General features: G+C 43.3%; 1 protein-coding gene across 2 annotated transcripts in view; it reads right to left on the bottom strand.

Moving 5' to 3' along the window:
- LOC132781788 (glucagon receptor-like) overlaps positions 1–12,063 on the bottom strand; it is a 36,291-nt gene extending 24,228 nt beyond the window's left edge. Inside the window, exons 1-2 of one of the 2 annotated variants that reach the window (XM_060786249.2) lie at positions 11,936–12,063; positions 78–205 (exon numbers count right to left, since the gene is read on the bottom strand). In XM_060786249.2, the coding sequence (XP_060642232.2) occupies positions 78–152 (75 nt within the window). In that variant the 5' untranslated portion in view covers positions 153–205; positions 11,936–12,063. Of the gene's footprint in view, positions 1–77; positions 206–9,517; positions 9,588–11,935 lie in introns of those variants that run through there. The other variant, XM_067461150.1, reaches the window with a different exon arrangement.
- Positions 12,064–14,946: the final 2,883 nt, after the last annotated feature.

Genomic DNA, 14,946 nt, shown 5'->3' with positions numbered 1-14,946 from the left:
GAAAGATCAATAACGGCCCTGGCAAAGAAAAGCCTTCCCCCTCCCAAGCCTCTCTGCGGTTGCTTTGATGCTCTTACCTCCATGAAAATCAGGTTTATCCAGAGGGAATGAATTAGCTTCACTGCACACTGAGCCCGAATTGCCGCTCTCATGGTGAGCTACAGCAATTGGCAAATGGGAATAACTATTGCAGAGAATTGTGGTCCTGCAGAGAAAGAGAAAAGGGGAAGGGGAGGGGAAGGTGTTTTTGGTAACTCACTTTCAAAGCCTTGCATGTGTCTGTCTGACAGAGACAGCCCATGATGGATAATTATCTGCCTTGGCTCAAAGGACATCAAGGACTTCCCATGGCCAGGAATTGGAAACTAGTTTGTAGGTCCCATCTTACTCTTCCAGGTTTTAGTTGAAATGTTAAGGCACATCTCCCAAGATGCCAAGGCTGTTTGGTGGATAGGTTTATAGTAGAATCACAGAATCGTAGAGTCTGAAGAGACCTCGTGGGCCATCCAGTCCAACCCCATTCTACCAAAAAGCAGGAAAATCACATTCAAAGCACCCCTGACATATGGCCATCCAGCTTCTGCTTACAAGCCTCCAAAGGAGCCTCCAAAGGAGCCTCCACCAAACTCTGGAGCAGAGAGTTCCACTGCTGAACAGCATTCAAAGTTAGAAAGTTCTTCCTAATGTTCAGGTGGAACCATTGTAGTTTGAAGCCATTGTCCCACATCTTAGTCTCCAGCCTACATCTCCCTTCAATTGTGATGCCCAGAACTGGACACAGTGTGATTCCAGGTGTGATCTGACCAAGGCAGTATAGAGGGGTAGAGTCATAGAATCCTAGAGTTGGAAGAGACCATGTTGGCCATCCAATACAACCCTCTGCCAAGAAACAGGAAAATTGCATTCAAAGAACTCTTGACAGATGGCCATCTAGCCTCTGTTTAAAAGCCTCCAAAGAAGGAGCCTCCACCATACTCCAGGGCAGAGAGTTCCACTGCTGAATAGCTCTCACAGTGAGGAAGTTCTTCCTCATGTTCAGATGGAATCTCCTTTCTGGAGTTTGAAGCCATTGTTTTACTCTCCTGGGCAGCCAGGGGTGGCTCAACCCATTACACAAAGTAAGCATTTGCAGTATAGTTGATTTTGCTCAGGGGCGCTCTTGAGGCGCTCTTGGGGGAAAATAGACCTTGACATATGTGAGTTGTAGTTACTGGGATGTATAGTTCACCTACAATAAAAGAGCATTCTGAACTCCACCAATGATGGAATTGAACCAAATATGGCACACAGAACTCCCACGATGAACAGAAAATATATATCAGTGATTGGGTGGGGAGGGGGGGAAATACTGTTTGCTTACCGTTGAAAATTACCTAGGGCTGCCTCTGTGGGCAGCAGAAAGCAAGCCTGCTCCCTCCTCTATATGACTTCCCCTCACATGTTGATACATGGCCCTCATTATGTCTCCTCTCAGCCTTCCCTTCTGCAGGCTAAACATGCCCAGCTCTTTAAGCTGCTCCTCATAGGGCTTGTTCTCCAAACCCTTGATCCTTTGAGTCGCCCTTCTCTGAACACATTCCACCTTAGAGTCAACATCTCCCTTAAATTGTGTTGCCCAGAACTGGACACAGTGTGATTCCAGGTAAAGTGGTCTGACAAAGACAGAATAGAGGGGTAGCATGACTTCCCTGCATCTAGATATTGGACTCCTATTGATGCAGGCCAAAATCCCATTGGCTTTTTAAGCTACCGCATGACATTATTGTCTCATGTTTAACATGTTGGCCATGAGGACTCCAAGATCTTTTCCACATGTACTGCTATCAAGCCAGGTGTCCCTCATTCTGTATCTGTGCATTTCCTTTTCTCTGCCTAAGTGGAGTATCTTGCATTTGTCTCTGTTGAACTTCATTTTGTTTATTTTGGCCAATCATCTCTCTATCTAATCTGTTGAGATCATTTTAAATTTGACTCCTGTCTTCTGGAGCCATCTCTCCCAATTTGGTCCCATCTGAAAAATTGATTATCGTGACTTCTAACCCTTCATCTAAGTCATTAATAAAGATGATGAACAGAACTGGTCCCAAAACGGAGCCCTGCTTATAACACTCCACTTGTCACTTCTTTCCAGGATGAAGAGGAAGCATTGGGGAGAATCACCCTCTGGGTTTGCTCACTTAACCAATGACGGATCCACCTAACCATAGTTTTGCCTAGCCCACATTTGACTAGCATGTTTGCCAGAAGGTCATGGAGGAAGGTGTCAAAGGAAATCCAGGTTCACTACATCCACGGCATTCCCTACCTCTACTCCTACAGAGATCATTTCTTTAGAGTTTGAACTAAAATCCAGAGTGGATTCGAATGCCATTGATATCCAGGAGAAAAGGAGCTTTTCCCAACTCTGGCCATTGCTGGTAGAAACGGCATTCACATTATGTAACTGTGAGGTTAGTGATCGGCATCACTTAATGGGGGTAAAACATTCTTCATTCCAAACAAGATCACATCATAACTAAAAGGAAGAAGAAACTGAGCAGAACAAGAAGGAAGCACTCAACAAAAGGGTCAAAAATTCAGTCGGAAAACGTGGCTTTTGTATTTAGTGTCAGCTCCATTCTCTGAAATCAATAATGTTCCTGGATCCAGCTTCTTTTCAAGGGGGGCACCTGATGAAAGTAACTACAGGCAGGAAAAAAAAAAAAACAGCAACAGAAGGACTGACTCATGATTCTTCCGTCATTGAGTCTCTGTTGCAATTTTTCCCAAGTGCAGAAAAAAAAACCCATCATACAATGCTTAGGCTCATTCGCCCCTCTTCCCCAAACCCACAGCTTGCTTTCATTTCAACATGAAAAAACTGCAAGCTTCCGGATTATTAAGAAATTCTCTGAGGTCCGCATTCAATATTTGCAGAAGTATTGGAAGATAGACAAGCAACCGATTTTAGGTTCTACGGCCCCTCAAATAGGGGTTTAATAATAATATTATAAGAATAAAATTAAAACTTTATTTGTATTCCACCCTCTCTCTACGAAAGCACTCAGGGTGGATTCCAGCCACAAAAAGGCAAACATTCAAAGCCTGAATACAACAGCCAATACAAACATAATATCAAAAAATAACCCAACATATAAAAACAAATTATAACTTAACATCTAATTTTAAATAAAGCATTACATATCAAATAAATTATATCTAACATAAAACAGGAGCCCCGGTAAGCTGCTGAACTTGCTGACCAAAAGGTCGATGGTTCGAATCCAGGGAATGGGTTGAGCTCCTGCTGTTAGACCCAGCTTCTGCTCACCTCGCTGTTTGAAAACATGCAAATGTGAGATCAATAGATACCACTTCTGCGGGAAGATAACAGCGCTCCATACAACCATGCTGGCCACATGACCTTGGGGGTGTCTACGAACAACGCCGGCTCTTCAGCTTAAAAATGGAGATAAGCACCAACTCCCAGAGTTGGACATGACTAGATTTAATGTCAGGGGTAAACCTTTGCCTTCACCTTAACATAAAACAAAAACATTGAGCAGGTTTTCCTTCCTCGGTAGCCTTAGCCCAAGGATTGGAGTCCATTAGTATTAGGCTGTTTGGTCATTGTTGCAGCACCAAGTGCTCCTATTCAGGGATTCAGTTTGGGATTATCATAGATGACGCAGAGCAAGAACACACTAGGGAGAATGAGGGGATCTTGGACACATCTGACTGGATTATCTTTGATAAATGTAGGGGGAATGTCTCTGAGGAGGAGGCCAGGTTAGAGCAACACAATCCAGTTCAGCAACAAGGGAAATCGACAGAACACCTTAAGGAAAGAGACCCTGCCAATCCTCATAGGAAACGGGTGTTGGTTGTAGGCAACTCCTTCCTGAGAGGAACAGAAGCAGTAATTTGCAAGCCTGATAGGATGTCTAGAGAAATACGCTGCCTCCCTGGTGCAAAAATCCATCACGTAATTCAGTGGCTGAGCAGACTCATCAAGCTCACTAACCCTCCACCTTTCATGTTGGTTCATGTAGGAACCAACAATACTGCAAGGCATGGCTGGTTTCAAATGGTGTTTATATCTATACTGTTTTTAGAGGGCACATAGTTTTAAACTGTTATTTATTAATGTTTACACTACTGTGTTATTCTTTTTGTATTAAGTGATATCTGTTTATTGTTGTTTATTGTTTATCGCCCATATAATTTACTGTATTGGTTGGTTGCTGTAAGCCTCCCTGAGTCCCTTCTGGGAGAGGAGGCAGGGTACAAATAAAGCTTATTATTATTATTATTATTATTTGAAACATAATAAGATTAGTACACAGCAAACAAGGTCACTCTGCTAGCTGTTGTAATGGATCACATGGCGAATACTTCCCAAGTGTCTAGGACTGTGTGATGTATCGGCGAATAATGCATGAAGATGCCAGTAGGGTGGCCTTTTGCAGCTGACAGACAGTAATTTTGTCAGCACCAATTGTATTTAAGTGCAGGGTAAGGTCTTTTGGTATTGCACCCAGTGTGCCAGTCACCACTGGGACCACCTTGACTGGCTTGTGCCAGTCTTTGAAGTTTGATCTTTTAATCCTCGTATTGTCAGCTTTCCCAGTTGTTTCTCTTCAATCTTGCTGTCACCAGGGATTGCAACATTAATGATCCGAACATGGAACAGCTAAACAGATGAGGAATTGGATAGGAAGACAATGTTTTAAAATAGATTTTAATAGTTTTTATAGCTTTTATGGATTTTATATGTATTTATGATGTGATTTAATTACTTTTAACTGATATATGTGTGTGTGTGTGTGTGTGTGTGTGTGTGTGTGTGTGTGTGTGTGGCATCTAATTGTTGCTGGTTTGTACGCTGCCCTGAGTTGCCTTCAGGCTGAAATGGGTGGGATAAAAATGATGATGATGATTATTATTATTAACTTTATTTGTACCCTGCTAGCATCTCCCGTAGGACTCAATGCGGCTCACACGGAGATGCGGTCATGTAGGTAGGGTGGTCCCAAACCGTTCAGGGCTTTGTAGGTAAGCACCTGCACTTTAAATTGGGCTCGGAAAATAAATGGCAGCCAGTGGAGCTCCTTAAACAGAGGGGTTGACCTCTCTCTGTAATGAGCTCCGGTTAGCATCCTGGCTGCTGCCCGTTGGACCAGTTGGAATTTCCGAGCCGTTTTCAAGGGCAGCCCTACGTAGAGCGCATTGCAGTAATCCAATCTAGAGGTGACCAAGGCATGGACCACCCCGGCCAGATCAGCCTTCGCGAGGTAGGGTCGCAGCTGGTGCACAAGTCTCAGTTGTGCAAAATAATGTAAATAAATAATAAATAAATACTTAGTTTTTAACACGATTGTGAGGTCAGGAGTATTATTATTATTATTATTAGTCTTCAAAAGATCAGAAAGGATTTTGAAGCACTTGGAAGAAAGCTAAAAGATAATGTACAGGTGGTCTTTTCATCTCTCCTTCCTGTTGAAAAACAAGAAAATAGTCGAGGTGAATAACTGTCTCCGCAGATGGTGTAAAGAAGAACGATTTGCCTTCCTGGACCATGGTTTGCTCTTCCAGGAGGATGACTTACTAGCATGGGATGGGCTGCAAGATTTACAAATTAGCAGCTGGCAGTTAACATGCTGTGCTAAAACCCAGCCCCATGCACACAGTATGCAAATACAGATAGTCCAAAATCTAATCCAAACCCCAATATAAACCCCAAAACACGTCTGCTCCGGAAGCATTTTGGATACTCAATATTTTGAATACTCAATATTGCTGTTTACCAGTTTGGTTCCCCTTCTTTTGAAAACTTTATCGTATTACTCTGTTTGGTACAACATTTTCCAATATTAATTCCTTGACTTTCTTCAATCCCGGGCAGAGTGGTCTATAATTAACAATTAACACAATGCGCATTGGCACAGTTTTATGGATCAGAAGCTTGCAGATTCTTTTAGAAAAAAAAATCACAGCAGGAAAGCCAAGGTTTTCAGGGAACGTGAGTTCAGTTTCCAATATAAGCGTCGCACTTGGGCGATTTGACTGCAGCATGGCTCACATCCAGGCTTTCTATTTCTGTGACTTCTTTCCTTCTTTGCAATTCATAAAATGCAGAGCATTTTTATATACAAACGAATGACTGCTTCCTCCTATTTCTTCAGTGAAGAAGCCACTCGCTGGGCGATTTCTTCAGATGTTTGTTGGCAATCCCATCAACTTTAATTGAGAGGAATGAGTATTTAATAGTCTCCCAAATGGGAGAGATGGCAGGATCCAAACATGCTCAGAAATACCAGGTCGGGATCTGACAACACAACAGGAACAAACAGCTTTCATGTCAGAAACTTATGCATAGGCACGTCTCCAGCAAAAAGTTTCTAATGAGCTTTAAAGCCAGAAAAGGAAGAAGTTAGATCTTGGCGACTGTTTGATCATCAAGGGTCCTTTCAAAATACTTATTTGCAGAGCTATGATTCCACTTTAACTGCCTTGGTTTAGGGGGTGGATTCCGGATGTCAGCGTCCTCCTGATCATATTACAAATCCAAGCATAGTGTCCAAGCTGTTGTCATTATGCAGGACTACAACTCCCATCATGGCTCACTGAACATGGAGGTTGCAGTCCAACACATCCAACAAGTATCAGCGGGAGGAAGGCTTTGGTTTCTTTCTCTTTTAGCTCCAGCAGGTCATCAAGTGTGCATCTCCTATACCATTTGACAGCACTTGAGCTGTCATGGCTCAAAACTGTAGGCTCCTAGGAGTTGTAGTTTTACAAGGTTCTTTCACCTTCTCTGCCAAAAAACTGCAGAGGCCTTGCCAAGCAACAACTCCACCGTTGCATTACATCAAGCCATGGCAACTAAAGTGGTACCAATCTGCATCAATTGCATCATGTTGATGCACCCTGGATAAGGTTTCTTTTCTAAGCCTAACTTGTGAACCAAGATGAAACCCTGGAAGGAGGAAGAACTAAATGTTTTAAATTACAGGAAAGTATATTCCATTGTACATTATTAGGAAGAACTGACTGTAAGAGAGCTGTTCAACAGGGGAACTCTCTGCCTCAGAGTCCAGTGGTTATTAATTGTATTTAGAAATTCCCAGAGACATAGTTAAAGGGTTTCAAAATAATCCTGAAATTAATCCTAACAACGTCTGAATAAGGCCGAATTTGAAAACAACCATTTGCTGTTTCTAGCCGCCTCTGAATGAGTCTTCAGCTACGCTGATAAGACACTTGGAACAGAAGTGTCTTATCACATTCATATATTCTGTTTCTTTGCTCTGAACTACAATGGACAATAGAAAGTCTGTTAAAATGGCAACAAAATGTATCTCTGCTTACTTTGTCTATTGCAAATAATGTGTGGTTTTGGAAACCAAGAACTTCAGCTCTGTTTAGTGTACGCATATCAGGAAAATTTATATCAAATTTATATCAATTTATATTTATATCACCTATTTCCCCCCCAGCACAAGAGTCTGTCACCACTCTTGGCCAACAGTAAACTTTCTTAAAATCATCATCTGCTGTCCGCCTGCTTTCTTCACCCACATCCAAATGAATTTCCCTAACAGTGGAAGCTCCTTCCTTGCAAGCTTTTAAACAGAGGCTAGATGGTCATCTGTTGGGGGTGCTTTGATTGTGTTTTTCCTGCATGCAAGAAGGGGGTTGTACTAGGTCACCATTGGAGGTCCCTTCCAACTCTTGGATTCTATTATTATTATTATTATTATTATTATTATTAAGCAAAGACTGGATGGCCATCTTCTGGAGGGGGCTTTGATTGTGCTTTTCCTGCATGGAAAAAGGAGGTTGGACTGGATGGCCAATGAGGTCTCTTCCAACTCTATTATTCTATTATTATTATTATTATTATTAATAATAATAATAATAATAATATCATTATCATTATTAAAGCAGGGACTGGAAAGCCAATTGTCGGGGTGCAATAATAATAATAATAATAATAATAATAATAATAATAATAGTTGGAAGAGACCTCATGGGCCATCCAGTCCAACCCCCTGCCAAGAAGCAGGAATATTGCATTCAAATCACCCCTGACAGATGGCCATCCAGCCTCTGTTTAAAAGCTTCCAAAGAAGGAGCCTCCACCACACTCCGGGGCAGAGAGTTCCACTGCTGAATGGCCTCTCACAGTCAGGAAGTTCTTCCTCATGTTCAGATGGAATCTCCTTTCTTGTAGTTTGAAGCCATTGTTTCGCATCCTAGTCTCCAGGGAAGCAGAAAACAAGCTTGCTCCCTCCTCCCTGTGGCTTCCTCTCACATATTTATACATGACTATCATATCTCCTCTCAGCCTTCTCTTCTTCAGGCTAAATATGCCCAGCTCCTTAAGCCGCTCCTCATAGGGCTTGTTCTCCAGACCCTTGATCATTTTAGTCGCCCTCCTCTGGACACATTCCAGCTTGTCAATATCTCTCTTCAATTGTGGTGCCCAGAATTGGACACAATATTCCAGGTGTGGTCTAACCAAGGCAGAATAGAGGAGTAGCATGACTTCCCTAGATCTAGACACTATGCTCCTATTGATGCAGGCCAAAATCCCATTGGCTTTTTTTGCTGCCACATCACATTGTTGGATAGTAATGAGGCTGGATGGCCATGGAAATGCCAGCATACAGCCAATGTTGTCAACAGGACAATGGTGGTTCGGGCACTGTTTTAGTTAAGTTTATTTAATGCATAGACCATAGCTTTTTCCCACACAGGACAAACAAATAAATACATAAAAACCAGATTATTATTAAATACAAAATGAAATACACCCACTCCAAACACCTGGAGGGAAGGCCGAAGTTGGCCCATGCCAAAGTTAACGCTGTATATCTATATAATCCAGTTCAAACAGATCACTTGGATTTTATATGGTGGTATAGATGGAGCCTCAGTTGAAGCTTTCACAGATCCTCCCAATCATCTCCAACCCAACTCTTTTGAAGTGTGCCAGAACTCCCATAATCCCCTCTAACTAGGAAGGAGGTTGGGAATTGTAGTCTAACTTTTGGACTTATGGATCCCAGATGCTTGGTGTGCACAACAGAGCTTGGAAGCCATGGTGCTCATCCAACAGAGGGGAAAACCCTATGGAGGGTTATTCCAGAATGGCAAGGCAACCCTCCCTTGTGCATTTCAGGAGCAGGTCTTTTGTAAGGCTAAGGGGACCAAACCACAGCCAAATAACAGCAGAGGACTTAATACAGACAGTCTCCAAGTTAAAACATCTGACTTACATCTGCCAAAACTACTTTGTACTTTTCTGGACTAGATGGTGATAGGGGTCTCTTCCAACTCTATTCTATGCAATGACTCCTAGTTAAGAACGGAGCTGATACAGCAGGAAATGAGAGCAATCTACCCCTTGGAAGGAAGGGAAATCCACTACTGGAAGAGTTATTATCAGGGGGAAAGAGGGGCTGCAATGAAGCTTTTTTGGAGCCCCCGGTGGCGCAGTGGGTTAAACCGCTGAGCTGCTGAACTTACTGACCGAAAGGTCACAGGTTTGAATCCAGGGAGTGAGGTGAGCTCCCGCTGTTAGGTCCAGCTTCTGCAAACCTAGCAGTTCGAAAACATGCAAATGTGAGTAGAGCAATAGGTACCACTCCAGCAGTAACAGCGCACCATGCAGTCATGCCAGCCACATGACCTAGGAGGTGTCTACAGACAACACTGGCTCTTTGGCTTAGAAATGGAAATGAGCACCAACCCCCAGAGTCGGACACGAATAGACTTAATGTCAAGGGGGAAACCTTTACCTAATGAAGCTTTATCCTTGTTTCTACAACAAGCCAAATTATTCAAAATTCTATTCTCACGGGAACAGAAAGTGGATTCAAATCTCCTGAACAGGGGCACAGTATTATTATTATTATTATTATTATTATTATTATTATATGTATTTATACCTCGCTTTGTCTCCCCCCACAAGGGACTCAAAGTTGCTTGACATAAAAGTATTCGTATAGAATTTAAAATATGCAATTATTATATTATATTGATTATGATTATGATTATGATTATATGTATTTATACCTCACTTTGTCTCCCCCCAAAGGAGACTCAAAAGTGGCTTGACATAAAAGCATATATACGAACATTGAAACAGGATTAAATAAACAGGATTAAAGATTATTCAAACAAATTCAAAGTGAAAAGCCACAGCACTCCCTGAATTGAGCTTCAGAATCTTCATCTTTCAAAACCTGTCTAAATAAAAAGGTTTTATTATGGCTGGTGTGTGTGTGTATATGTAAAGGTTTTATTATGGTTGGTGCATGCGTGAGTGTGAATATATATGTATCTGTATTTATGGCTGGAATATATATGTATATGTATGTATGTGTGTGTGTGTGTGTATACACACACACACACACACACACACGACTGGAGAGGGAGTGTGTGTGTAGATAGATATATATGGCTGGAGTGCCAACCCTTTCCTATGCTATCCAAAGCATATATATATATATATTCATTCACACTCACAAGTGTACTTTGGATGGCATAGGGAAGGGTTGATACTCCAGCCGTGTGTGTGTGTGTATGTTTATGTATGTATGTATGTATATATCTATATCTATCTACCTACCTACCTACCTATCAGCATAAGCTTTGGATTGCATAGTGTACTTCATGGCCATTATGGTACAGTTAAAAACAACTAACAGCCAAATGCTTACCCAGTTTTTTCACTATGCTGACTATGTTAAATACTTTATTGTTGACCATTCTTTTAAACGTATTTGTTTAGTGGTTAGTTGTTCTGTGTTTTTATTTTGATATTTAATTTCATTTGATTAGTACAATGCTGTTATTATTCTGTGTTATGTTTGTTGCTGTAATGTTTTGATATATACCAGACATTGAATATTTGCCTTTGTGTGTGTAAACTGCCTTGAGTCCCCCGAGGGAGACAGGGCAGACTAAAATAAAGATAATGATGATTATAGGGTGAACACTTCTGTTGTTTCCTTTTCTGCCTGTATATTATTATTATTATTATTATTATTATTATTATTATTATTATTCTCCTTTGGGGGGAGACAAAGTGAGGTATAAATACATATAATCATAATCATAATCAATATAATATAATAATTGCATATTTTAAATTCTATATGAATACTTTTATGTCAAGCAACTTTGAGTCCCTTGTGGGGGGAGACAAAGCGAGGTATAAATACATATAATAATAATAATAATAATAATAATTGCATATTTTAAATTGTATGCACATACCTTTATATCAAGCCGCTTTGAGTCTCCTTCAGGGGGAGATAAAACGGGGTATAAATACATATAATCATACTCATAATAAATATAATAATAATTGCATATTTTAAATTGTATGTGTATACTTTTATGTCAAGCCACTTTGAGTCCCCTTCGGAGGGACATAAAGTGTGGTATAAATACATATAATATATATATATATATATATACACACACACATACTGCAACCATACACACATATATGTTATATGTATATAGCTGGACTTACCGACAAGTGCAACTTAAGAACAAACCTACAGAACCTCTCTTGTTCGTAACTTGGGGAATGGCTGTAAAGGCTTTGCCCTGGCCAAGAACCTGGGAGGATGGCTGCTGAACTGAGGAAGAAGAAGAGGGGCTTCCAAGAGGGGCTTCCAAGAGGGGCTTCCAAGAGGGGCTTCCAAGAGGGGCTTCCAAGAGGGGCTTCCAAGAGGGGCTTCCAAGAGGGGCTTCCAAGAGGGGCTTCCAAGAGGGGCTGCCGGTGCTTCCAATCAAAACGGAGGAAGTGCAACCAAGCCACAAGCAAGCCTCGGGAGAGGGCTGCTGGGGCAAACTAGAAAGCCTCAGGGCTACCTTGGGGTGGGGGGTGGGGGGGTCTCAGGGGTCTGGGAAAGGCTCGGAGGGAGCCCCTTACCTGCCTCCCCAGCTCGTCCTGCAAGTGGCTTCCTCTCCTCAGCCAGGAATGGGAAAGTCGCATCCAGGCTTTCCCAGGTGCTGCGACGCCCAGCTGGATGGAGCGCTTGCTTCTTCACTTCTAATGAGACTGGGATGAAAAAAGAAAAGGCAGGAGCAAAAGAGTCTCTCTCGCCTCCCTCTCCTCCTCCTCCTCCTCCCAGCTTGCTAGGCAGCCAACCAAAGCTCCTGGCAGGAGGAGGAAAGAAGCCAAGGATGGAATTATGAATGGAGAGAGAGCAGGGAGGGGCAGATCCCCTTTTCCAGGTGAACAGCATCAGGAAGACTGGGTTGCTGTGAGTTTTCTGGCCTGTCTGGCCATATCACAGCAGCATTCTCTCCTGACATTTTGCCTGCATCTGTGGCTAATGGCACCTTCAGGTGTTCTGTTGGCAGTGAAGCAAATGGGATGTATATACACCTGCGGGATAATGTCCAGGGTGGGAGAAAGAACTCTTGTCTCTTCCCATAGATACATTCAATGTGTTGTTGAAAGCTTTCATGGCCGGAATCACTGGGCTGCTGTGAGTTTTTCAGGCTGTCTGGCCATGTTCCCATAACATTCTTTCCTGAGGTTTCACCTGCATCTGTAGCTAATGGAATCTTCTGAATAGAATGTCAGGGAGATTAAGATCATCTGGGGAGGGCCTGCTCTTCGTCCCACCATTGTTACAGGCGTGATTGGTGGGAACGAGAGACAGGGCCTTCTCGGTGATTGCCCACCAGCTATGGAACTCCCTTCCTGGTGAGATCAGATCGGCCCCCTCCCTCCTGTCCTTCAGAAGGATGGTAAAAATTTGGCTGTGGGACCAAGCTTTCGGGACAGGGCAATAAAGCAGCAATAGGAAAGATTACCAGGCTAATTAGATTTGGTGCAGACGACCAGGATGGTTTTAAATGGTGTATTTTAATACTGAGATAATACTGAGTTTAATACTGAGTTTATGTATGCGTATATACATTCTTGTCCCGGCATTGAATGTCTGCCTGAATCCCCTTCGGGGTGAGAGGGGCAGAATATAAATGTTTTAAATAAATAAATAAAGTGTGTTGGAAATGAGGCAAGTGGAGTGTGTATATACCTGTGAAATAATGTTCAGGCTGTGAGAAAGAACCCTTGTTTCTGTGTTATTGTAGGTTTTTTGGGCTATATGGCCATTTTCTATAAGCATTCTCTCCTGACGTTTTGGCTGCAACTATGGCAGGCATCCTCAGAGGCTGTGATGTCACAACCTCTGAGGATGCCTGCCATAGTTGCAGGTGAAACGTCAGGAGAGAATGCTTCTAGAACATTTTATTTATTTATTTTATTTCACAGTTTTGTATACCGAGCTTCTCAACCTCGTTGAGGGACTCAGCCCGGTTTACAGCCATAAAAACATATACATTCATTAAAATATCATATATCACAAATTACACATTAACTTTAAAATACACTAAATATAAAACTACAGTGGTCAGTCGTCCTATTAAGATGGATCTACATCAACTTCCACCCAGAGTCCTATGGTGTTCTCTCATTCCTCGAAGGCCTGACTCCACAGTCACGTCTTCACCCGTTTCCTAAATGTTAGGATGGATGGGGCGGTTCTGACCTCCAGAGTCGCGGGGCCACCACCGAGAAGGCCCTGTCCCTCGTCCCCACCAGGCGCGCTTGCGAGGCTGGTGGGACCGAGAGCAGGGCCTCTCCAGATGACCTTAGTAATCTTGATGGTTCGTAGGGGAGAATACGTTCGGAGAGGTAAACAGGGCCGGAGTCGTTTAGGGTTTTATAGGTCAACACCAGCACTTTGAATTGTGCTCGGAAGCTAATTGGCAGCCAGTGGAGCTGGCGTAACAGCGGAGTGGTGTGCTCCCTGTACCCAGCCCCCGTTAGTAATCTGGCTGCCGCGCATTGGACTTGCTGCAGCTTCCGGGCAGTCTTCAAAGGCAACCCCACGTAGAGAGCGTTGCAGTAGTCTAAGCGGGATGTAACCAAAGCGTGGACTACCGTGGCCAAGTCAGCCCTCCCAAGGTACGGACACAGCTGGCGCACAAGTTTTAATTGTGCGAAAGCTCCCCTGACCACCGCTGAGACCTGGGGTTCCAGGCTCAGCGATGAATCCAGGAGAACTCCCAGACTGCGTACCTGAGCTTTTAGGGGGAGTGTGACCCCGTCTAGCACAGGCTGTAACCCCGTACCCTGTTCGGTCTTACGACTGACCAGGAGTACCTCTGTCTTGTCTGGATTTAGTTTCAATCTGTTGTCCCTCATCCAGTCCGAGACAGCGGCCAAGCACCGGTTCATGACCTGAACAGCCTCCTTAGTGGTAGGTGGAAAAGAGTGATAGAGTTGGACATCATCTGCGTACAGATGACATCGTACCCCAAAACTCCGGATGATCTCTCCGAACGGCTTCATGTAAATGTTAAACAACATAGGGGACAGTATTGAGCCCTGCGGGACTCCACAGTGCAATGGCCGAGGTGTCGAGCAGGAGTCCCCTAGTGACACCTTCTGGGAGCGACCCTCGAGAAAGGACCGGAGCCACTGCAAGGCAGTACCCCCAAGACCCATTCCCGCGAGGCGTCCCAGAAGGATACCGTGGTCGACGGTATCGAAGGCCGAAGAGAGGTCCAGTAGAACCAACATGTCCAGTAGAACATGGCCATATAGCCCGAAAAACCTACAATAACCCAGTGATTCTGGCCATGAAAGCCTTTGACAATAAACCCTTGTCTCTCCCCATAGAGACTTTCAATGTGTTGTCGAAGGCTTTCATGGCCAGAATCACTGGGTTGCCGTGAGTTATATTCCAGCAGTATTCCCTCCTGATGTTTCACCTGTGTCTGTGGCTAATGGCATCCTTAGAGGTTGAGAGGTGCCTGTCTGGATGCAGGTGAAATGTCAGGAGAGAATGCTACTAGAACATGGCAAGACAGCCTGAAAAACTCACGGCAACCCAGAACCCCTGTCTGTTTAAAGCAAGTGTG

Source organism: Anolis sagrei, chromosome X (genome assembly GCF_037176765.1).
Source record: "Anolis sagrei isolate rAnoSag1 chromosome X, rAnoSag1.mat, whole genome shotgun sequence".
Classification (NCBI taxonomy): Eukaryota; Metazoa; Chordata; class Lepidosauria; order Squamata; family Dactyloidae; genus Anolis; species Anolis sagrei.
The sequence above is the reverse complement of the archived record's forward strand: the minus strand, read 5'-3'. Positions and strand labels throughout refer to the sequence as shown.